Here is a 26,428-nt window from a genome sequence, read left to right as displayed (position 1 = left end):
GGGTAAGAGGAAGAGGGAGGAAGGGTGGTTCCAGGAAGAGAAGCAGGAGGGCTATGATGGGATGTAAAGTGAATAAATAATTAACTAAAAAAAAGGCATCACCCCAGCATGGAAGACAGTTCTCCCCAGCTGCAGGGCTGGAGTCCCCACTTCAGTTGACACTCTATATTCTCTAGCATGACATGGAGACAGGAGAACATAGGCAGCTGTGGCAGAAGTACATAGAACAGTTAGGGAAGAATGGAAGGACCTGCCTGCAAACTTAGGTTCAGGTTTAATGACCTGTCTACTCCTCCATGGTAGGGGTATGGGCACATGGAACAATATCGCCAGAAGACTACAAATTAGAACAAAACTATCCACTGCTAGATAAATATACCACAACTACACTCATCACTTGTGTGCTAACTTTTAAATTTGGAAAAATAAGTGTAAAATAAAACTGTCATGTCACACGCTCACTGTGTCAACACATTTACCCGTTTTACTCACACTAAACATAAAGTACTTACAGTGGCCTACAGCTCATTGTTGTTTATTCTATTCTCTTTTTCCATGGCCCGTGGCGTCTAACTCTTCCTCCTGTCTTCTCCAGTCTGTTGCTAGCTCATCCAGGCTCCCTCTGCCTCTTCAAGACCCCACTGAATGTTTCTCCCACATGGAGTTTTCTTCTACATTCCCAGTCATGGTTCATTTCCTTCACTTCCTTCAATGATGTCTTTAAATGTCCTCTTTGTGCAGGTGACTTGGGAAATTCCATTGAATCTACCAACTCTTTGTTCTTTAGTTCCTCTCCACCTTGTTCCAATTTGGGCTTCCTCATGGTATGTGTCACTGTTGTAATAATATATAATTAAGTAATCAGGAATGGAGCATACAGTAGACTGGGCAGGGATAGTTAATACAATGAACACTTAACAATACAAGTGTAAGGGGAGCTAGAGAGAGACACTAACAGAGGGCTACAGGATATCAGTGGAAGGAACCATTTTGTGATGAGATCCCTGACACTTGGCTGGTTCTAACATGGTGGAGATTGTTACAAACTGTGGTTTTGACAGTCACTTGTCAGTTCTGGTTTTGTTTTTAGGCTCAGTGGATCCTTCCACAAGACAATCGCAGCATCCTCACATAGGGTCATTTTTCTTCCTACAAATCTATTTGTTTATGATTCCCTTTTCCATTCTCACTGTATTTGAAGTCACTACACTGTTCCTTGCTCGTCATAAGGGTTTTGTTTGGTTTCTGTTGCTTTGACAAAAAACTGACTCAATCAAAGTTGGGGGATAAAGAGCTTATTTCTTATAACTTACAGGTTATAATTCATGACAGAAGAAAGCCAACGTGGCAATCCCATGCATGCTCATGGAGGTGAGAATGGACTCAGAAGCCATGGAGGGAAGCTGCTCACTGGCTTGCTCTCATGACTTGCCCAGCCTGCTTTAGTGTAGCTTGCTTTCAAGACCAGCTGTGCAGTGTGTGTGGGTTACTCGCAACAATGAGTTGTGTTCTCGCACATCATTCTTTAGTCAATAACACGCCCCACAGACTTCCTTACAGGTCAGTCTGATGGATCAAATCCCTCAGTTGAGATTCCTCCTTCTCAGCAAGGTCTGGGTTTGTGTCAAGCTGACATAAAAAGTAAACAGCAAAATGGACCACTTATCAGCTTGATGCACAACACACCCAAGTTGTCAAGTTGACATTAATATTAAAATGTAAAACTGAAACAACTTTACACAAACACACCCAAGTTGTCAGGTTGACATTAATATTAAAATGTAAAACTGAAACAACTTTAAGTCCCACAGTCTTCAAAAATTCCAACACTGTAAAAAAAATTCTGTTAAAAAAACCCCAATTTCTCTTTCTTTTTTTCCAATGTCTCTTTCAAAATCTAAAGTCTCTCAACTTTGAGCTCTTGTAAAACAAAATAAAAGCATAAACAAACAAAACAAAACAGAACTCCCTAAACAGTTAAATGCTTCTTGCTCCTGACACTTGGCTGGGAAGAACTAGGGCAGTTAGAGCCGAATTGAAGCACAACCAGACTTCACCAGTACAAACAGTGCTTGATGTCTGAGACCCGGTTGTAATTTTCTGGGCTCCGAAAAGCCTGGGCAGCTAGCTCCGCTTCTCTACCTCCGCCCTTTACAGAAAAAATAGCCCATTTCGTAGGCTCAGGGCAGCCTCCACCTCACCTCCGCTGCTCTTTTTGGCAGTGACTACATATGGTTCTGGTATCTTCAAAGTCCTGATGTCCCCATTGCACCTGAACAGACTACCCCACCAATGGCCTCCGGTCTCTCTTTAGAGCCAGCAGCCCTGCCATACAATACCAACCCTCAGCTTCTCTCCCTGACCCCTTCATTCCTTCAAATCAAGGACCGTCTCGGGGATTGGAGAAACGGCTTAGAAGTTAGGAGCACTTGGTGCTCTTGCAAAGGAATAGTGATTAATTTCCAATACCCACATGGTAGTTCAGCCCATGTCTAATTTCATTTCCAGGGGATCTTATGCCCTCTTCCTATTTCTTCTGCTGATGCATGATGCATCAGACATAACATTACATGGTGCACAGACATAATTTAGACAAAACCCTCACATGTAAAATGAAATGAATAAGTCTAATAAAACTTGTATAAACCCAGGACCATGTGGGAGACTCTTACACATTACCAAGTTCAGATGGAAGCCTGAGATGCAGCCTTACCCCCTCTGGACCACACCTTCTGTGTTCTGACCCTGAGGGCACATTCCTGCAAGACTGAACCTTGGTGATTCTGGTCTTTCTCAATCACTGCTAAATTCTCAGCTCCTGTTAACCAGTATGTGTGCCTGAGTGAATTAGTGGCTTTCATGCTGGTCTCTGGCTAATCACAGTTATTCTTCAGCTCCAGCTCACCAGATACCACAGATTAATTCAAACTATCCCACAATAGCTCAGGCATGCTGCTAAATTTGTAGTATGGGTTCTCTCCAATTTCTTTATGTAGGTGCTTACTGCTATGAACTTTCCTCTTAGCATTGCTTTCATTGTGTCCCATAAGTTTGGGTATGTTGTGCCTTGATTTTCATTGAATACTAGAAAGTCCTTAATTTCTTTCTGACCCAGTAGTCATCGAGTAGGGAGTTGTGTAGTTTCCATGAGTTTGTAGGCTTTCTGTTGTTTCTGTGCCATTGAGTTCCAGGTTTAATCCATGGTCACCTGATAAGATGCAAGGGTTTATTTCAAACTTCTTATATCTGTTGAGGCTTGCTTTGTGACTGAGTATATGGTCAATTTCGGAGAAGGTTCTATGAGCTGCTGAGAAGAAGCCATATTCTCTTGTGTTTGGGTGAAATGTTCTGTAGATATCTCTTAGGTCCCTTTGATTCATTACATCTGTTAGTTTCTTTATTTCCCCATTTAGTTTCGTTTTGATGATCTGTCCATTAGAGACTTCAACATCTACTCTCTCCAATGGACAAATCATCAAAATGAAATCAACATATGCCTGTGGCAACCAGATCTCAGGGCACTGAAATCTGCATATGAAAAGACAGTACAGGAGAACCTCCTCCAACATCTCCCCATTTTAGTCCAATAAAAGTCTCATATATATTAAACCACATACAGTAAGAACAATTATGAAAGAATCAGAAAAACCAGTGGTAGTACTTACACACATAATGTCTAGTTTAAAGGTATTTGGCAACCTTGAAGAAAATACTATTTATCCTATCTTGGTGAGTCTAAAGATTTGTACCTAAATTATTCTCTATCAACCTAAAACCTTTACCTAAGTCTTAAAACATCTTCTTAATTATAATTATCTAGTCTTCAACCTCATCAGAGACTTGAGAAGGAATAAAATTAATTACGTGAGTAAACAGGCTTGCAGCTTCCAAAGTAAAATAAATAAATAAATAAATAAATAAATACCACAGAGGTAGTTTGCTGCCTGAAAAGCTTGTTGGAGCATTATCTTCAGACTTCTGGCCCGGTGTGTTTGACAGATATATTTGTCAAGTAGAAACTATTATGGATGTACTTATCCTGTCTTTGCAGAGCTCGGAAGTCAACTTGGCCTGCATCCAAGCTTGCCCATTTTAGGCAGAATACTGTCTGCAGTAGTAAGAGCATTTCTTTACTAAGTGGCTTTGTCACATTTAAAGCCATCTCCTAATGGAGTTTCTTTGATACCTGTCATCTTCTTAGAGTTAGGCTGGGGGTACTGCCAGGAGCTGGCATGTTGTCAAAGAATCCTTAAAATAATAAGAACTTTTTAAATGTCATATTCTGTAGGTCTCTGAGCTTTTTAAAAACCATATCTCTTCATTTTTACATAATTTGTCTACTATGGAATCATATCTATCTATCTATCTATCTATCTATCTATCTATCTATCTATCTATTTAACCTAGGAAGCATGTTTCTGTGATAAATTAGACCAGCATCTGACATGACCCATGGTCATAACCCTGTCACTGTGCCCTCAGGCTTTGGTCTGAGGGAGACTGCAGCACTACCCTCTGTCGGCTTTGTTGGAAGGCAGCAGCTTCTCTTAAGAGAGCCGCACCTTTGAAATGTATTCAACTTTGGTTCCCTCACCTTTGGATTAGAAACTGCCTTTCACCCAAGACTTCTCAGGCTTTAAATTTAAATTAAAGGAATGTTGTTGGAAATGAAAATATGGCTAATAAAGTTTATTATTAAAACCTATTGTTATTACAGTGGTTTTATTTAACTCACTATCAAACAATAGAAGACACAGAACCCTGAGAGATTTTAGATAAGCCTTCTTTTACCTGGGGCTGGGCAGATATTAGCTCCCTAAACTACCTTGTTATTTCCCAACCCCACATTCCAAGCCAATTGCTCTAATAACTTTTATCTAGGCTACTTCTCATCCGTAATTTCATAAATCCTTGCTTACGTTTCTCATCTGGGCTGCTCTCCTCCATCCACCTTGATCTGGCCATGTGCTTTTCTCCACACATAGGTTTACTATGGTGGCTCTCCCTCCTTCTTTCTCCTCTACCTGTTTCCCTCCTGTGATCCTCTGTCCTCCACGCCCACAAATTTCACCATGCCTACCTCATTTCTTCCATGCCCAGAAGTGTAGGCAACATTATTGAACAAATCAGGGATAATTGGGGAACATTCCCTATATCAAATGGGCGCAGAAGATGGTTCATATTCGTAACAATGCCCATGGCAGGGTGGTAACCAGAACTCAGGTCAGTGAAATCAACATGCGAAAGCACAGTGCAGAAGACCTTCCTCCAACATTATAGTTTAGTTGTCTTTTTTTTTTTTTTTTAATACTTTTGAGGGATTTGCACAGGGACAAATCTCCCAGGAACAGCATCTCCCAGGAGATTCCTGCCTTACCTTCCTGAGACAACCTGCCTGCCAATGATACATATGGGTTGGTCATGACCAAGTCCCCCTGGCCCTGTGAAATGTTTCCCTAACCCCTCCTGCATCTGTTCCAACACCAGCTACAGCCTGAAACCCCTTTGCCTGACTCTCTCTCTCCCTCCTGTCCTCCTCAGCAGTGGCTTCCTCCACCCAGCTTTTAGAAAACCAATACATAATTAGCTATGCAGGAAACATTCCCTTCTTAGAAGCAAATCTGAGAAGCCCATTGACACCCTTCACATTGCCCACATGAGAATTAGCTACTTGGACTCAGGATGAAAATCTTGGGAGTACCTGCCCTCAGGTCATCTGGTTGGCTCTTGGTTGCATGGTCTCTTCGTCCTCACCACACACATGCTCTTGACTTCAGCTTGGAGAAGGATGTGAAGATGGAATCCTCTTGTTGTGTCTGTACAATGTATCAGGTGACTTCTCTAACAGCATAGCACAGGAGACCAAAATTTCTACCCAGTTATTCTGTACTGTTGCACAATGGTAATAACAGGACTTCCAAGCACTTCTCTAGGTACTGCTAGCTTTTAAAGAAACCAGTGTGGAGACTGTTAATTTCTGTATGGGCCAGGAGTCTCTGGATCTTCAGGATTTCATTGAGTTCTCAGATTAATAAGGAGTCTCAGAGGGTCATGGGAATATTCATGATTGTATCATCTGGGAGAGACCCTTGAAGACATCTTTGGAGACCAAGGGCATAGCCTGGCCTCCTTGTGAAAAAAGGTCTGAAGTGGATTGTTTGGAAGACTGCTCTGAATTCAGTGTACGGACGCCGCATCTATCTATCAATCGTTTCCATACCAAAGTGACCTGCAGCATACAGGATGGGAACACAGTGTTTGTGGGAAATCTTGTGGATATGGCTGGCTGTTCTATGTATTGCACTGAAGGGGTGACCTCACCTCACTGTTGGGTACTGGGCATGGAAACAGGAAAGAACAGGGCATGTGTGAAGGAGAGAGCCATGCTTATGCCCTATTTCTAGGAAACCCATTGGATTTGTTGGTTTCAAGATGGCCTTGAATGAAACAAAAGACAAACTTTGCTACTTAGCTCTCTATAAGTGTTTATATTTACATTCTTCTATTTCAGAGATCCTTTTGGGGAAAATCTGACAGTTGCAGGACTTGTTCTTTGCCTGAAGAAATGTGGCACTGTGTTGGTATAGTGTTGCTCGGAGGGGAGAACTTTGGCATCACCTGTGTAAATGAAAAACCAATGATGTATGCCAAAAATGGGGATGCTCCTGGGTGGGTCCTGCTCTGCCTGAGCTTGTTGGCATTGGCATGGCTTTCTGGGGCACTAGGTAGAGAGTCGATTGCTACTTTCTGCTTTTTTAAGTCTAGATCATGCCTGGGTGTCTTTGCTGTGATTCCTGGCTATTTGTGAGAGGGATTTTTTTTTTTTAGCCTTTTCAGTCTCAGCTTTCAGATAACCCCTCATGACATCTAAGACCCACATTCCTGCCATATCCTTCTATCCCAATGCCCTGCCTTCCCTCTCACTCACTGTTGGTGCAATCCTGCTCTAAGCAAGGATATAGGTGAGATCCTTTGTCCCTGTGTATATTGTGTATCCACTGGAGACCTGTGCTCATAGCATCCTGTATCCTGGTAGCAGGATCCAGTATCATGGGGACTGAGTCTGCTTAACACCCTGCTGCTCACAGATGCTCTTTCTTGGCCAGATAGTTCTGATGTCCTGAAGTCCACAGCCCACCATTTCAAAAGGAAATGACAGATAAGTGAAGGGAAATTCAGTTTTTATCTCTGGCCAGTGCTTGGGAGAAAAACTTACAATTTCTCTCTGTCATTCATTCAGACAGTTTACAGCCTACAGAAAGGACTAAAGAACAGGGGTTTTGGCTTTGTGGCTAGAGTATTTTCTCTACAAGTTCCAGGGCATGGCTTCCAACCTCCTGCACTAACATTCAAAGCTGGCAACAGCTTCTCATGCCTGTTATTCACACACATTCCTAAAGCTCTTTCTGATCAGCTAGCAGACCTGCTCAAAAAGGGGCTTCATTCTTAGAGACCTTCTCTCAAAAGAGTAATATGGACAGACTTACTACTGTTATCTTAGCAGTACATAGTCATGCACAGACACACACACATACACATATACACGAGCTAGAAATGAAAAGCATGTATGGATTTAGCTGAGAGATAAATCAGTAATGTTCTGAGGAAGGCATCTCTTCTAGTCCAAATTAACAGGCTGTCTCTGGTCTCACAGGAGTACTGAGAGGACACTGCTGTACCAATGGAGTGTTCATGTGCCAAAGTATTCTCTGCCAGCGGGACATCTGACCTTCATCTGCCATAGCCACCAATCCTTGATACCTTGTCCCCTTACTGGTCCCTGCAGTTTTTACCATTTTTCAAAACACTGCCAGCAACCTCCTGGCACTCTGCTCCTAGGATGCTTCCTTTCAATGTCTCATACTTGGCTTTCTCCCCTGCTCAACTCATGCATTCCTTTGTGTCTTCCCTTCTTTCCTCTGCCTCAAGCACTTCACAATCTGCACCCATAAGATCCTAGCAGGGGCCTGGAACATTGGAGACCTAAACGTAAACACCTACTAATGCCCACTGGCTTCAACTTCACATGACTACCCAAACGCCAGGGCTCAGGGTGCTGTTCAGACCCTGCTGGGGTCTCGGGCTGCCCCCCCCTTTCCAATATGAAATATCAACGTGGACAAAGGAGAGGCAAGGGACCTCCTTCATCATGTAGTTTTGGGGGCAGAAGATATACTGCTAAACACCTTTTTATATGAAGGTGTCCTGCCAGAAGAACCTGGGAGCAGAACAAAGGCAGAGAGGCAGTCAGTCACTGGTGGACACCTCCCCTTTCTACCTCATACTAGCCCAAATTGTTAAATGCAACACTTGCCTCTAGTGATACTGGAGGAAAGCAGGTCAGGGTGTCCCTAAATTCAGGATGTGCCTGTGGGGAATCCTTCATCTGTCCTCTGCCCTCCAAGGTTGGGAACCTTCATAAGGTGTCATTGAAGAGGGACTCTTTGGGTGCTCCAAAGAACTATGTGCTCAGATGGTACTTGTTCCAAACAAGATGTGAACTTGTTTCCTGTATAATTTCTCCCATGTGGCTGGCATTCTTTTATTAGGGAGCTTGGTGTGAAAATGCTCTGTCTGTTTGTTGAATTTGCCTATATCACTGAATTTCCCCCCAGGGACTTGTGTGTGGCCTCTGTCTAGTAAGAGTTCTTCCCATACAGCTCTTACCATTCTTGCTGTAATCAGACTGCAAAGCTGGTGGACTATGAAACGTTTGTGAGCCAACTACCAATGAACAAAACAGGCATCATCAATCGTGATAAGAAAGCTTTTGCTGATAAGAATTAGCAAATCCTTTATCTTCGTGATTTTCTGAAGATAGTGACCATGTTAACACATTCCAATGCCACTGTTTTCTTCTGGGTCTACAACTAGAATTCTGTGAACTGGGCAAAGCACACAGGTGAATCCTTGTAGAGACTATGTAGGAACCTGGCATAGTTCTACAGCAGCAGGCAGAACTCCTGGTGCCAAGAGAGGACAGGTCCTTCCACTCTGACACAGCCCTCTGCTTTCAATAAAGGAGGCAGAAATCTACTGGCTGTCTGTGTCAAGAATGGTTTATTGGGCTCCAACTCTCTGATAATCAGGTGTAGGCATATGCTCAGACCTGACCTCGATTGTCAGGAAGAAAAGACTTCACCTTCACAAGTCTCCACGCAGGTGGCATGCCCTGGCACACAGACACTGAGCTCAGCAGAGGGCAGAGGGACAAGAGCAAGAGCTGCATGGTAACATGTGAGGGGAGAAAAGGTTGAGCAATGTCACAGGGATGCAAGTGTATGTTGGCTACTGTGTGTCTCTGCAAGAACCCTAGTTCTCAGTACTGCCCTCTGGTTCTGTCTCTGCTGATGTCTGGTGGCCCTGGTGTGAGGCCGTAGAGGAGGGTAGACGTGGCCCCTGTGCAGGTGGAAGATGGGCCTTGCTACTGAGGCCCTTAATATCTGGGAATTAGCTTACTTGTCACATCCTGCAGGGACAAAGAGGCCCAAAGGCCAGAACACTAAAATGCAAACCTATGTCCAAAATCAGACAGAGGAGAAAATTTACCCCACATCTCCATTAAAGATCTAAAACCAGTGTTCAGTTCTTTCAAATAATCTTTTCTGCTGATGCTGTTCACGTACAAAATGCAACCAGATACTCCTTGGACCATCTTTCCAAACTCAATAGAATCAGGAGGCTTTGACAAAAGGACTTAAGTGTACTTGGATTCTGTCTGTGGATTAGATTTCTTTAGGTTAGGTTATTATAGTTTGATCCACGTGCTGAGAAAAGTCAGTGCATCTGCCCCTGTCCATTGTGCAGTGTCAGGCAATGATCGTCAGCAACAGAGGACGTGTTTTCTGGAGGAGGGAAGAGAAGAGAGGGACACAGAGGGCACAGCCGCATCCCACGATGAACATGCCCATGGGCCAGCCTTCATGATGGGATCTGCTCATGGAGAGCATGACAAATCTCTCTTACAATTGTGTTGTCTTCTCAAGATGTTCCTCATAGAGTGCCTGGGGTCAAAGGAGGCCAGTTGTCCTTGAGCCTCGGTTGTGTCTTGTGTGAGTATTTCTTATGGAGACATAAACAGACTTCTTCTCACTCAGGATAGGTCACAGTGATAGACCACTGTAGAATTCCATCGAAGTTCACTGTAGAATTCATCGAAGTACTGTGCTTGCTTGCAATGGGAGGATAAAATTTTACTTATAGTGGTATGGGTGACCCCAAACCAATCACATCACAGAATGGTCTCACCATAGCTTGATGGCAGCTTCCCACAGGGGCATGGATAGGGTGTCTCCTTGAGTTAACCTTTAACACTCTATACATTCTAAGGAGCTTCCTGAGAGGAGAAGACCACATGTAGCCTGGGGAAGAACTACATACAGCAGGTGGCAGTAGATGGAAACTCAGGTGAGGGTCTAATGATTCCACTTCCTTCTACTGAGAGGATTCCTGGACAGACCTCATCTTGATGGCTTCCTGAGTAGCCACTGGTGCCACTGACGATGGTGGTTGTTGTCATACTCAGGGTACAGTGCTCCACAGAAGGCCTTTCCAGGAGTTGTACACCCTCTTTTGCCATCTAGGAAGGAAGTGATAAGCCCATTCCGTTGGATCTTTGGCATGACAGAACTACCCAGGGGCTGTGACCCTCTCAGAGTTTCATAGACTCGGGAGCTGTGCCCCATAGATTCAAATGCCCTTACACCTTACATCTGGGGTGGAACTATTGGATTTTGGTTTCTTTTCAATATTAGAAACATAGATGGGGAACTTTATTGGTACCTTGAATATCCTTACATAAATTTTGGACTACCCTGTGGAGCCATGCTGGTCTTGCTCCACTGAGAAAATATAGACAATGGAATGGGGACACTGACAGGGTGGACCACGCTCATAACAACCACTGAAAGGTAAAGTGGCTTTGTCCTCAGACAAGTGTCCCCAGCCTGGACGCAGGAACTGGATTCATGTATGTTGAAAAGATTTTCCTTGAGGCAGCAGACAGGTTGAGAGGCCGAGCTCTCTGCTATGGAAACTCACTGGAGGTGTCTTCTGGATCAAGTATGCTACAAGGAGGAATGCTCTTTAGGGGCCAGCCCCACAGTGACTTCAAGGAAATGTGTGGCTCCTGTGGATTGCAGCCCCAGTGAAGTTTGGGAGGCTGGCTCACAGGGTTACTTGTCTGTGGGACAGGGTGGAGGTGAGCTGGATCTAAGGGCCACTGGGTTTGTAGCTGATATATTAGGCTCCGTGTGTGTTGACTAAGTTGTGGTCTCCAGGGCACAGTGTCTCCAAGCAATCAGAGCTGTGTGTCTGGCCCCAGAGTGTGAGAAAAAAACCTGTGACCGTGGTGGTGTTGGACCCAGCAGCTGCTCAGGAACACAGGAAAATGACAGACATCCTCCAGCTGTCCCCTCAAAGCTGGGCCAACAAGTCATGTTTACATCATTCGTACCTTAATAACAGAACGACTCTAGAAGCAGATGCTTTTGGCTAATGCAGAGTGATTTACACCCATGTAAGAGGATCAAGAAGAACTTTTAAAGGAAGTGTGTAAGAACAATAAAGACAGAATGAATTTTGTTAGGGAGGGTACCTCAGTGGTAGACTAATAATGTCTAGTGTAACAGTCTGTCCACAGGGCACTAAAATCCCTGGAGAGTGACAGTGCAAGCTGACTAACTCTTCTCAGGTCAGCAGTTCTCTTTGCCCCATTCTAGGTGACAGAGTTCACAGCTGAGAAACCTGGCAGGCAGCCCAACTGGGAAGGTGCCAAGATCTCTTTGAAGTTCAAAGTGAAGCCTGCAGGACATGTGGGGCAGTGCCCAAGAACTCACTTTGGCAGTGGGATATCTGAAGGGGAGACGGCAGCACTGACAGGGGCTCACTCCAGAGAGAACACCCATTTAACATGGTGAAACACTGAGACTTTGAGGAAGCAGGAAAGAACCTGAAAACCCCAGTGGAATCTGAATAAATTCACTCAGAAGGTTCCAGCCCTGTGAATCTTCTCTGGCTCTTGTTATCTTTCCATCTACTGCATTTTTGTTTCACTTGTTGGTTTTGTCTGAGACACTGAGGTGTGTCTTGACCATGACAACACCCTCCCCTTGTCTCCATTTTACTCACAGTAAAAGGGCAAATGCCACAGTGGCTCACAAATCACAGTTTGTTCCGCCCTTTCTCTAACCTTGTCTCTGGCGAACTTCCTCTCCCTGCCCTGACATCTGTTCACTCTTCTCTGCCCTACAGTCTGTTCCTGGCACAGCCAGGCTCCCTCTGCCCCTTTCAGGCCCCACTGAACGTTCTTCCCACCTGGAATACTCTTCCACGTCACTTCATGGTTCATTTCCTTCACCACCTTCAATTATGTGTTTAAATATCCCCTTTGTGCAGCTGACAATCCGTTTACTCTACAAACTCCTTACCCCTATAGTTGCTGTCCACCTTGTTCCATTTGGAGCTCCTGCATGGCATGTGACACACTTGTAATAATATATAATTAACTAATCAGGAGACAGGAGCACAGCAGACCGAGCAAGTTTAGTTAACACAATGGACACTTAACAAGTGTAAGCAGAGCTAACTAAACACAGTAACTGAGGATTGCAAGTCAGTGGAGGAAACCATTTTGCTGTAAAAATCCCTTCCACACATGGTTGCACCATGGTGTCAGGAAGGTGTCACAGCCTGGAACCTTGGCAGTTCTGGTTTAACTTTTAGACATATTGGATCCACAGAGACAAGCATGCCATCCTTACGTAGGTTGTTTCTTCTCATATTTTTGTATATCTTTTATTTCTCCTTTAACCTAGTTTTAACCTAGTGTCAAGTCTACAGTTGGAACTTTCTGCAGTGTGTTACATGTGCAAGGGAGAGTGGACCTCGTTGCTTGCCCTAGAGGCTGTAGAGAGTGGAATATTACACAGTAGAAATGACATGTGCTGCAGATCTTATGTAGAGGCTCTTTGTCAACATAAGGAGCACACTCCTCTGACAGTTCTTACCCAGAATCTTGTCAAATGACTTTCCAGCACTGATTGACACGATGCAAAAAAATTCTACTTCAACTGTTAAAATGGTGGGTTGTTTCTTTATTTTTTAATTAATTACACTTTATTCACTTTGTATCCCCCCATAAACCCCACCCTCCTCCCCTCCTGATCCCACCCTCCCACCCCCTTCTTCACGCATGCTCCTCCCCAAGTCCACTGATAGGGGAGGTCCTCCTCTCCTTCCTTCTGATCTTAGTCTATCAGACCTCATCAGGAGTGGATGCATTGTCATCTTCTGTGGCCTGGTAAGGCTGCTACCCCCTCAGGGGAAGGTGATCAAAGAGCAGGCCAATCAGATAATGTCAGAGGCAGTCCCTCTTCCCATTACTATGTAACCCACTTGGACACTATTTGCAGGTAAATGGTGGAACCTGGAAAGGATCATCCTGAGTGAGCTGTCCCAGAAGCAGATAGACACACACGGTATATACTCATTCATATACACATATAACATAGGATGTTATATCTGTACATCTAAAGAAACTAATCAAGAGAGAGGACCCTGACTAAAATGCTCAATCCCCATCCCAAAAGGCAAAGAGGAAGGGCATCAGAAGGAGAAGAAAACAGGAAACAAGCTAGAAACCTGCCACAGAGGGCCTCTGAAAGGCTCTGCGCTGCAGACTATCAAAGAAGATGCTGAGGCTTATGGCCAACTGTTGGGCAGAGTGCATGGAATCTTATGTAATAAGTGGGAAATAGTAAGATCTCGAGAGGACAGGAACTCCACAAGGAGAGCAACAGAACCAGAAATTTGAACACAGGGGTCTTCCCAGAGACTCATACTCCAACCAAGTACCATGCATGGAAATAACCTAGAACCCCTGCACAGATGTAGCCCATGGCAGTTTGGTGGGTTGTTTCTTAAACCAGAATCTAATGTAGATGAGGCTAGCCTAAAACTCAGTATAAATCTGATGCTGACAGTGAACTCCTGATCGTCTTGCCTCTGCCTTCCAAGTGTTGGGAATGTGCACCACACAGTAGGCTGTTTTATCCAATTAAGAACTGCCATAATTAGCTGCAGTAATTGAAAGCAGGTCTGGGGCTCCACCAGTGTGTTTCACTGGAAACACAGAAAAGAGGGGTGCAAACACCAGAAGTGAGAACTGTGATCACTGTGACAGGCCCTGCAAAAGTACCAAGAAAGCTGGTCTTTGAGCACTACAACCATGGTCCATGTCTTTTACTGACCCATTTGTACTTCAAACTGAGTTTATTCTACAACTGAGTATTAAGAGTTATGAAATACAGGTTCTACAATAATTAACAAGGGACTGGAGAGCTAGCTCATTGGTTAAGAGCACACAGAGCTCTTATCAAAGACTTGACACTGGCCTAGGAGAGTTTAGGTAGCCACCAGTATGGGGAGAACTGGGTAATGGCATCATGGCTGCAAATATTTGAAGGTTTCTACAGAATTATTGCTGCTTTGGAGGAACTTCATGGAATCCTGGGGATAGGGAGTAGGGAACCTAGCTTTGAGTAACCTAGGAGCAAGCAGTGGCAGGGTGGAGGAAGGAAGTTTACCAGGGGTGAGGGTGGGAGACTGACAGACCCTCCCTCATCAAGATCAAGCAAGGCAGACCTAGGTGCAGCTATCTGAGTATTTTTTACTCACCAAAGGTTTTCTGTGATTGGCCAGTATTTGGGGCTCATTGACACTGTCCTGAGAACATGGTGGAACACACTGATAGGTACCTGGGCCAGTACTCTGAAAAAAAAAAAATATATATATATATCTCCAGAATCTCAGTGGGACATGCATTTCTGGAGGATGAGTATGCAACATTGTTTTTTTTTTTTTATTTTTTTTTCCAAAAGCTGATGGTTGCCCTCAGATGAGCATCAGCACTAACCCTTCAGCCCAACTCCCATGCTGACCTTTTGTTATCTCTCTCCCTTTCTCTGCCTGGACCTGGTCACCTGGAAAGGTAGTCAACCCTTCAGTTACCAGATGAACCTGAGGGTGCAGGGAGAAGTTGCAGAAAAAGGATAGCTAGAAGTTTATAAAGCTGATGAGCACTGTGTTTGTCTTTGCAGTATGAAACCCAAGTATGTTATGGAAAGGTCTAAGACCTCCATGCAAGAATATAAAAAATAAGTGGAAGCATTTACTGAACTTTGGATAAAAATTGAGTTTCACAATATCAAAACATAGGATAAAAATTGAATGCACAAAATAGGTTTGACTGCACCTAAGTAGACATCATGCTTTAGAAATCAGTGTGTGAGCCCGGTAGAGTGGTACTCACCTTTATTTCCAGCACCTGGGAAAAGAAGCAGGAAGACCTCTGAGTTTATGACTTGTGCCATTTATATGCAGAGTTTCTGGACAGCCAGGAATACACATCAAAACCCAGTATCAAAGAAATCCAAACCACAACTTTGTATTTATTTACTAAGGTTAACTTTTTTCATTGGATTTTTGTTTGAATGAGGTTTTTTTTGTTTGTTTGTTAGTTTTTTTATTTGGTTTTTCGACACAGGATTTCTCTGTGAGGTCTTGGCCAACCTGGGCTCATTTTATAGACTAGGCCTCAAACTCACAGAGTTACACATGCTTCTGCCTCCCTGTGTGCTGGGAGGCATTATTCCATTCTATGCTTTAAACATTTTAATCTGTGTTTCCAGCACAGTTTCATCACCAAACTTTTCTTCGTGGAGTCATTTGTAAAATATCACCCCACAATTTGATGTATGAAGATGCCTCCGGGTTATCTCTTGGAACCTGTGCAATGCTGTATGACTTTTCCTGGGGTAACGTGAGTGTCTCTTCATCCCCACCACTGACAATGACAATAAACAAACAATGCACCCCAACCATGTCTACCAGCTGTCCTGTTGAATTTATTAGGACAATTTGAGAGGCTACTTTGAAGCGTTGTGTGACTCAGGACACTTCATCATCAAAAGCGCCTTCTCCATTGATTATACTTCAATGAAAGCTGAGTAGCTTGATTAACCTCCACCATTTACAGGCATTCTCAGATGGCTCCCGAATCATGTAGGGGTCATGAATTATGTAAATTTCCTGTGAGTTTTGTGGGCCACCTGCAAGTGTCTCCATAATGGAATGTTTCAATTTGAGAGAAAAAAGTACAGAGCACTCCACACATTCTTATAGCTCTTCCATTCTTTCTGCTCAGTCTTATCTAAAGTTCACTGAGCCTTTGATGGAGGTGATACAGAAGACATTTTCTTTCATATATTGTATGAGTTATAAATTCTCAGAAATTTGGTCAGCTATTAGTCTCTGCTGTAACCTGTACTGACTACAAGAAAATAAAAAATTTTGTGACTTTTTTGAGGCTAAACATAACAGCATTCTATGGTCATCAATACATAAGCTTAGAAGACATCTTTACATAAAAATAATCACTGTTCAACAAAACAAGAGTGGCAACCACATAATGGGCAAAAGCAATAATCATATCTCTGAGCTTTTGATCTTTGTAGTCACAAATTTTTGCCCTTGATTACTGAACTGAACAAGACTTTTGGCCTGTACAGCCACTTCACTCAATTAGAAAGTGATTGGTTGTACCCATCACAGCATTATCATTGCAGCACTACCAGAGAAATGTTGCCTAACTTTTTGGTGGTGAAGCACAAATTTTCCATAACCAAGCAGAATCACAGGTGGCAATTTTCTGTATCAGCATACCCACCACCTTGTGACACTAAAAGAGCCAATCAGTCCAAAGGAAATTTTGCTCAGTTATAGCCAGATTTCTCCATGCTTGCAGCCATAGTATTCAGGATCTTTAGCCTATTGCTAAAGGTCTTACTGCTGAATGTGCTGAACACCAGCTGGATATCTACATGTAGAAGAACACACACACATATATGCATAAATATGCATAGATACACTAAATCTATTAGAAGAAAAATTGGGGAATAGCCTTGAACCCATTTCTATAGGAGCCAACTTCCTGTTAGCTTGAGCCAACAGCTCAAGCACTAAGAACAACAATCAATAAATGAGACCTAAACCTGAAAATCTTCTGCAAGGCAAAGGACACTATTAATAGCGCAAGATGGGGACCTTCAGAATGGGAGATCTTCACCACCTTACATCTGACAGAGGGCTAATATTCATAATATGTAAAGAACTCAAGAAATTAAACACCATCAAACAAAATAACCCAATTAAAAATGAGTTATTTTGATAAATAGCAAATTCTCAACAGAGGGATCTCTAATGGCCAAAAAAAAAAAAAACCTAAATAAATGTTTAATATCAACAATCATCAGGAAAATGCTAATCAAAAAGTTTTTGAGATTCCATAATACACCATCATAATGGCTTAGATTAAAAACTCAAGTGACAGCACATGCTGGTGAGGCTGTGGAAAAAGGGGAACACTTTCTCTGTTGCTGGTGGGAGTATAAACTTGTACAACCACTGTGGAAATCAATCTTGAGGTTTTTCAGAAAATTGGGAATATATCTACCTCAAGACCCAGCTCTATCACTCTTGGGAATGTACCCAAAAGATACTCCATATACCACAAAACACCTGCTCAACTATGTTCATAAGAATTTATTTTTAATAGCCAGACACCGAAAACAATCTTGGTGTTCCTCAGGAAAAAAAAAAAGGATACAGAAAAAGTAGTACATTTATACATTGTAATATTAATCAGTTATTATAAACAAAAACATCATGCAATTTTCAGAGAAATGGATGGAACTAGAATGAGGTAACTCAAAGTCAGAAAGACACACATGGTATGTACTCACTTGAAATGGATATTAACCATAAAACAAAGAATAACCATGCTACAATCCATAGACCGAAAAAGAGCCAAAGGAGAGCCCAAGGGAGGATTCTTGAATCTCACTCAGAAGAGGAAATAGACATCTGGAATAGATGGAAGGAGAGAACTGGGTGGGAGAAGAGTTGGGGAGGGTAACAAGGGTAGGGGTCAGGTGTAGGGAGAGTGGGGTGGGGAGGTGGACCAGGACAGAGAACGGAAAATGATGGGGGCATCCTGGAACGGGGGGGGGGGGTCCTGGGAGTATATGAGTGTGACTCCAGCTGAGACTTTTAAGAACAAGGGGATAAAGGAGCCTGAAGTTGCTACCTCATGTAGCCATATGAGACTTCCAGTGGAGGGAGGGGGACACCAATCTACCCACAAAATATGAGACACAAAATTTGTCTCACTGTCAAGAAATATAGGGCTAAAGATGGAGCAGAGATTGAGGGAATGGCAAACAAATGATTGACTCAACCTGAGATCCATCCCATGGAAGAAAGCCAACCCCTGACACTATTAATGACTCTCTGCTATGCTTGCAGACAGGAGCCTAGCATAAGTGTCTTCTGAGAGGCTTCATCCAGCAGCTGATGACCCACAGCCAAACAATGGGTTGGGTGCATAGAGTTTTGTGGAAAAGTGGGAGGAAGGATTGAGAGGGTGGGAGAGGTCAAGGACATCACAAGAAGACCTACACAATAAACTAACTGGGGTCCATGGAGACACACAGAGCCTGAGCCACCAACCAAAGAGCATGCATGGGATGGACCTAGACCTCCGACATATATATAACAAATGTGCGGCTTGGTCATCATGTGGGTCCCCTACCAGTGGGGCTGTCTACAGAGGCTGTCTCTGACTCTGTTGCTTGCTTTTTGATCTTTTTTTTTCCCTAGCTGGGCTGCCTTGTCTGGCCTCAAGTGGGAGGGGATGTGCTTAGTCTGGGCGCAACTTGAGGTGTCAGGGTGGATTGTTACCCACTGGGGGCCTCTTCTTCTCTGAAAAGGAGAGAAGAGGACAAGTGGGAGGGGGCATGAAGATGGGACTGGAAGGAGATGAAGGAGGGGCCTCAGGCTGTAAAATGATTAATAAGTAAGTAAATGGGGAATAATAAAAAATAATAATTTAAAAAAGTGGGTGGTATAAAAATAAAAATAAAAGGTACTTGGTTGGAGTATGAGTCTCAGGAAAGACCCCTGTGCTCAAATTTTTTGGTTCTGTTGCTCTTCTTGTGGACCTCCTGTCCTCTCCAGATCTTACTATTTCCCACTTCTTTCAGAACCAAAAAATTTGAGCACAGGGGTCTTTCCTGAGACTGATACTCCAACCAAATACCATGCATGGAGATAACCTATGACCCCTGCACAGATGTAGCCCATGGCAGTTCAGTGTCCAAGTGGGTTCCATAGTAATGGGAACAAGGACTGTCTCTGACATGAACTGATTGGCCCACTCTTTGATCACCTCCCCCTGAGTGGGGAGCAGCCTTACCAGGCCACAGAGGAAGACAATGCAGCCACTCCTGATGAGACCTGACAAACTAGGATCAGAAGGAAGAAAAAGAAACCCTCCCCTATCAGTGGACTTGGGGAGGGGCAGGCATGGAGAAGGGGGAGGAAAGGAGGGATTGAGAGGGGAGGAGTGAGAGAACTAGAGGGAGGATACAAAGTAAATAAAGTGTAATTAAAAATAAAATAAAATAAAAATAATAATAGAAAGGTGAGTTCTGGAAAGAGGATATCACAACACACACACACACACACACACACACACACACACACACCACAACAAACCATGTCCTGAAATAAGCAGACGAGTTTGAAAATAAAAAATTGTTACTTTCTGAAAGTTGAGGAAAGGTATAAAAGACAAATTTAGAAAATGTGGTTAGCCAGGAATTAAACCAAGCAGAAGAGATGTTTAATCATGTAGCTTACAGATGTAATAGATGTAGAGAAGGCGGATACTGAGCTAATGAATGCACTTTTGTAAGAGATTTCTGAGGCATCTTTTTCCTGTTGGGAAAGCAGATGAGGGGCTTGGCTCAGGGCCCCAAGACCCAAAACAGGTGCCAACAATAGAATAAGTGTCAGCAATAGAATAGTTCACCAACAAGGCAATTAGGGGCATGAAAACACGTTCCTGGAGATTTAATGCACGCTACTTCAGGTTGTACTGCTCTTTAAGGGGCAGTGCACAGACATCTTACACTGTCTTCACAAGTCCTTGTCGTAAAATAGCCACTGGTGCGCACGGTCCTGTTCCTATAGGAACAAGTAAGAGTAATTTCTGGAAGAAGTAGTTTCGCAGATCAAGGGTTTATTGTACAGTTAGGATTAATAGATGAAGATTATCAAGGTGGAATTAAAATCACAGCTTAGGTTAAGAAAACCATATAGTTAGAGCCAGGCGCTGACATTGCTTAATTACTATCACTTCCATATTGTAAAGATAAAGGAGCTCCAAACAATAGGGCAGAAAGACTTGGAAGTACTAAGGGAAAGCATTTTGGAAAACTGTTATGAATAATGAAAGACCAAAATTAAGGTTAATGGTAAATTATATTGAAACAGAAGGTTTTGTTTTTCCTTTTGAGAATTTTATTATTTAAGTCCACGAAACATTCACCTTTCCCAAGTGTCAGCTGGAAATGCTTTGCCGTATTATTTACAAATGGCTCATGAGGTAACAATACACTATTTTGACTTTTCTTATTGGCAAGAGAAAAATATATTTATGATTTGGCAAGCATTGTTATTACAAGTGGGAATTTGAGAATTCATATATTAAAATAAAATCAATTAAGCTTAAAATAGGTAACATCTCACAAGGCACAAGACTCATGATTCTTTATATAACACAAACAAACAGAGCAGGTACCTGGTATTGTGTTTTCATCCAATCTGAAGATTAACAGTTTAAAAGATGGAGGTGGCATTCAACGTGATGCTTATGGAAATAATATTTTACATAATGGTTTTATGAAAATAATATTTTATTTATGGAAATAACCAGTGACATGTCTGTTAAATGATTTTATCTAAATTAGTATTAATTGAGGAAATATATCTAATATTTTATAATTTCTGCAAACCTGATAATCTCTATATGTCTGTTATGAGGCAAAAAGATTATTATATTGTGATATTTAATATATGAAAGTTGGTATGCAAAAATGAACTGTATTATAGGTTTATGTATGACCACATACTGGTATATGCAGTACATTATTGGTAAATGTGTATGTATGTCCACATGAGAATGTGCATATATATGTTTGGTTATTATGAATGTATTTGTGATTTATACATCATGTATTATAGTGAAAGATGATGAAATAAAATATTTTTATTAAAAAGTGTATACTTTTTGGAAGTTTTTTTTTCCCTTTTTTTAAAATTTTTCATCAATTACACTTTATTCATTCTGCATCCCCCCATAAGCCCCTCCCTCCTCCCCTCCCAGTCCCACCCTCCCTCCTCCCTCTGCTTGCATGCCACTCCCCAAGTCCACTAATAGGGGAGGTTCTCCTCTCCTTTCTGATCTTAGTCTGTCAGTTCACATCAAAAGTGGCTGCATTGTCCTCTACTATGGCCTGGTAAAGCTGCTCCCCCCCAGAGGGAGGTGATCAAAGAGCAGGCCAATCAGCTTATGTCAGAGGCAGTCCCTCTTCACATTACTATGTAACCCACTTGGACACTGAGCTGCCATGGGCTACATCTGTGCAGGGGTTCTGGGTTATCTCCATGAATAGTCCTTGGTTGGAGCATGAGTCTCTGGGAAGTTCCCTGTGTTCAAATTTTCTTGTTCTGTTGCTCTCCTTGTGGAGACCCTGTCCTCTCCAGCTCTTACTATTTCCCAGTTCTTACCTAAAATTCCGTTCACCTGCCCAACAGTTGCCCATCAGGCTCAGCATCTGCTTTGATAGTCTGAAGGGCAGAGGCTTTCAGAGGCCCTCTGTGGTAGGTTCCTAGGTTGTTTCCTGTTTTCTTCTTCTTCTGATGTCCATCCTCTTTGCCTTTCCGGATGGGGATTGGACATTTTAGTTAGGGTCCTCTCTCTTGCTTAGTTTCTTTAGATGTACAGGTTTTAGTGGGTTTGTCCTATGTTGTATGTCTATATGAGTGAGTATATACCATGTGTGTCTTTTTGCTTCTGGGACAACTCACTCAGGATGATCCTTTCCAGATCCCACCATTTACCTGCAAATTTCATGATTTCCTTATTTGTCATTGCTGAGTAATATTCCATTGTGTAGATGTACCACAATTTCTGCATCCATTCTTCAGTTGAGGGGCATCTGGGTTGTTTCCAGCTTCTGGCTATTACAAATAAAGCTGCTACAAACATGGTTGAGCAAATGTCCTTTTTGTGTACTTGAGCCTCTTTTGGATATATGCCCAGTAGTGGTATGGCTGGATCTTGAGGAAGCGCTATTCCTAGTTGTCTGAGAAAGCGCCAGATTGATTTCCAGAGTGGTTGTACAAGTTTACATTCCCACCAGCAGTGGAGAAGGGTTCCCCTTTCTCCACAACCTCTCCAGCATGTGTTGTCACTTGAGTTTTTGATCTTGGCCATTCTCATGGGTGTAAGGTGAAATCTCAGGGTCGTTTTGATTTGCATTTCCCTAATGGCTAGTGAGGTTGAGCATTTCTTTAAGTGCTTCTCTGCCATTCGGTATTCTTCTACAGAGAATTCTCTATTTAGCTCTGTTCCCCATTTTTTAAGTGGATTACTTGGTTTGCTGCTTTTCAGCTTCTTTAGTTTTTTATATATACTGGATATGAGTCCTCTGTCAGATAAAGGGTTGGTGAAGATTCTTTCCCAATCTGTAGGTGGTCGCTTTGTTTTGATGACGGTGTCCTTTGCTTTACAGAAGCTTTTCAGTTTCATGAGGTCCCATTTATTGACTGTTGCTCTTAGAGCCTGTGCTGTTGGTGTTCTGTTCAGGAAGTTTTCCCCTGTACCAATGAGTTCTAGGGTATTTCCCAGTTTTTTTCCAAGCCGATTTAATGTGTCTGGTTTTATGTTGAGGTCTTTAATCCACTTGGACTTCAGTTTTGTGCAGGGTGACAAGTATGGATCTATTTTCATTTTTCTACATGTAGACATCCAGTTAGACCAGCACCATTTGTTGAAGATGCTATCTTTTTTCCATTGTATGGTTTTGGCGCCTTTGTCAAAGATCAGGTGTCCATAAGTGTGTGGGTTTATTTCTGGGTCCTCTGTTTGGTTCCATTGATCCACCATTCTGTTTCTATGCCAGTACCATGCAGTTTTTAAAACTGTTGCTCTATAGTACAACTTAAGATCAGGGATGGAGATACCTCCGGAAGATCTTTTATTGTAGAGGATTGTTTTAGCAATTCTGGGTTTCTTGTTATTCCATATGAAGTTGAGAATTTTTCTTTCCAGGTCTGTAAATAATTGTGTTGGTAATTTGATGGGCATTGCATTGAATCTGTAGATTGCTTTTGGTAAGATGGCCATTTTTACTATGTTAATCTTGCCAAGCCATGAGCATGGGAGATCTTTCCATCTTCTCATATCTTCTTCTAATTCTTTCTTCAGAGATTTGAAATTTTTTTCATACAAGTCTTTGACTTCCTTGGTTAGGGTTACTCCGAGGTACCTTATGTCATTTGTGGCTATTGTGAAGGGTGTTGTTTCCCTAATTTCTTTCTCAGCTCTTTTGTCTTTTGTATACAGGAGGGCTACTGATTTTTTTGAGTTAATTTTGTATCCGGCCACTTTGCTGAAGGTGTTTATCAGCTGTAGGAGTTCCCTGGTAGAGTTTTTGGGGTCACTCACGTATACTATCATATCATCTGCAAATAGTGATAATTTGACTTCTTCCTTTCCAATTTGTATCCCCTTGATCTCCTTCAACTGTCTTATTGCTCTAGCAGATATGGAGAGAGTGGGCAGCCTTGTCTTGTCCCTGATTTCAGTGGGATTGCTTTAAGTTTCTCTCCATTCAGTTTGATGTTGGCTATAGGCTTGCTGTATATCGCCTTTACTATGTTTAGATATGTGCCTTGTATCCCTGATCTCTCCAATACTTTGAACATGAATGGATGTTGGATTTTGTCAAAGGCTTTTTCAGCATCTAGGGAGATTATCATGTGGTTTTTTTCTTTCAGTTTGTTAATATGGTGGATCACATTGATGGATTTCCGTATATTGAACCACCCCTGCATACCTGGGATGAAGCCTACTTGGTCATAGTGGATAATATCTTTGATGTGTTCTTGGATTCAGTTTGCAAGTATTTTATTAAGTATTTTTGCATCAATGTTCATAAGGGAGATTGGCTGGAAATTCCCTTTCTTTGTTGAGTCTTTGTGAGGTTTAGGTACCAAGGTGACTGTGGCTTCATAGAATGAATTTGGTAATATTCCTTCTGTTTCTATTTTGTGGAATAGTTTGAAGAGAATTGGTGTTAGCTCTTCTTTGAAGGTCTGGTAGAATTCTGCGCTGAAGCCATCTGGTCCTGGGCTTTTTTTGGATGGGAGACTTTTGATGACCATTTCTATTTCTTTGGGGGATATAGGACTATTTAGTTGATTTACCTGGTCCTGATTCAGCTTTGGTAAGTCAAATTGATCAAGAAAATTGTCCATTTCATTTAGATTTTCAAATTTTGTGGCATATAGACTTTTGAAGTAAGTCCTAATGATTGTTTGGATTTCCTCAGTGTCTGTAGTTATATCCCCCTTTTCATTTCTGATTTTGTCGATTTGGGTGGTGTCTCTCTGCCTTTTAGTTAGCCTGGCTAAGGGTTTGTCGATCTTGTTGATTTTCTCAAAGAACCAGCTCTTGGTTTCATTGATTCTTTGAATTGTTTTATTTGTTTCCAATTTATTGATTTCAGCCCTGAGTTTGATTATTTCCAGCCGTCTACTCCTTCTTGGTGTGTCTGCTTCTTCTTTTTCTAGGGTTTTTAAGTGAGCCATTAGGGTGCTTGAATGAGCTGTCTCGAATTTCTTCTTGAAGGCACTTAGTGCTATGAACTTTCCTCTTAGCACTGCTTTCATTGTGTCCCACAGGTTCGGGTATATTGTGTCTTCATTTTCATTGATTTCTAGAAAGACTTTAATTTCTTTCTTTATTTCTTCCCTGACCTAGCTGTCATTTAGTAACAAGTTGTTCAGTTTCCATGTGTGTGTAGGCTTTTTGTTATTTCTGTTATTGTTGAGGTCCAGCTTTATTCCATGGTGATCAGGCAAGATACATGGGATTATTTCAATCTTCTTGTATCTGTTGAGGCTTGCTTTGTGACCCACTAGATGGTCTATTTTGGAGAAGGTTCCATGAGGTGCTGAGAAGAAGGTAAATTCTTTTGTGTTTGGGTGTAAAGTTCTGTAAATGTCTGTTAGGTCCATTTGATTCATGACCTCTGTCAGAGACATTATTTCTTTGTTTAATTTCTGTTTTGTTGACCTGTCCTTTGTTGAGAGTGGGGTGTTGAAGTCTCCCACTATTAATGTCTGGGGATCTATATGTGCTTCAAATTTTATCAATGTTTCTTTCACAAATGTGGGTGCCCTTGTATTTGGGGCATAGATGTTCAGGATTGTGATGTCTTCCTGGTGGAATTTTCCCTTGATGAGTATGAAGTGTCCTTCCCCATCTCTTTTGATTAATTTTGGTTGAAAGTCTATTTTATCAGATATTAGAATGGCTACTCCTGCTTGCTTCTTGGGTCCGTTTGCTTGGAAAGTCGTCTTCCAACCCTTTACCCTCAGGTAATGTCTATCTTTGTGTCTTAGGTGTGTTTCTTGTATGCAACAGATTGCTGGGTTTTGTTTACGTATCCATTCTGTTAATCTGTGTCTTTTTATTGGAGAGTTGAGTCCATTGATGTTGAGAGAGATTAATGACCAGTGGCTGTTAGATCTCTTGATTTTGATGTTGGCTGTGGTCATCAGGTTGTGTGCTTGGTTGCTTTTTGTTTTACTGAAGTGAGGTTATTTATTTCCTGTGTTTTCTTGAATGTAGCTAGCTTTCTTAGGTTGTATTTTCTCTTCCAGTGTCTTCTGTAATGCTGGATTTGTTTGTAGGTATTGTTGAAATTTGTTTTTGTCATTGAATATCTTGTTTTCTCCATCTATGAGGACTGAGAGTTTTGTGGGGTATAGTAGCCTGGACTGACATCTGTGTTCTCTTAGGGTCTGCATGATATCCGTCCAGGCCCTTCTGGCTTTCATAGTCTCTGTTGAAAAGTCAGGTGTGATTCTAATGGGTTTGCCATTATATGTTACTTGGCCTTTTTCCCTTGCAGCTTTTAGTATTTTTTCTTTGTTCTGTATACTTACTGTTTTGATTATTATGTGGCGGGAGGATTTTCTTTTCTGGTCAAATTTGTTGGGTGTTCTGTAGGCCTCATGTATTCTAATTGGCCTCTCCTTTAGCTTGGGGAAATTTTCTTCAATGATTTTTTTGAAAATATTTTCTGGGCCTTGGAGAAGGGAGTCTTCTTTTTCCTCTATACCTATTATTCTTAGGTTTTGTCTTTTCATATTGTCTTGCATTTCTTGGATGGTCTATGTCAGGAATTTTTCGGATTTTACATTTTCTTTGACAGATACATCGATTTCTTCCATT

The 26,428-nt window shown here is 42.1% G+C and overlaps 1 protein-coding gene across 1 annotated transcript in view; it reads left to right on the top strand.

The window, feature by feature from the left end:
* LOC110541067 (uncharacterized) overlaps positions 1-26,428 on the top strand; it is a 49,567-nt gene that overhangs the window by 6,565 nt on the left and 16,574 nt on the right. The window contains exon 6 of the mRNA XM_060390520.1: positions 742-824. Coding sequence (XP_060246503.1) covers positions 742-824 — 83 coding nt within the window. The remainder of the gene's footprint in view (positions 1-741; positions 825-26,428) is intronic.

The sequence above is a fragment of the Meriones unguiculatus genome, chromosome 8 (assembly GCF_030254825.1).
Source record: "Meriones unguiculatus strain TT.TT164.6M chromosome 8, Bangor_MerUng_6.1, whole genome shotgun sequence".
NCBI lineage: Eukaryota > Metazoa > Chordata > Mammalia > Rodentia > Muridae > Meriones > Meriones unguiculatus.
Note: the sequence above shows the minus strand (reverse complement) of the source record. Positions and strands in the feature narration are given on the sequence as shown.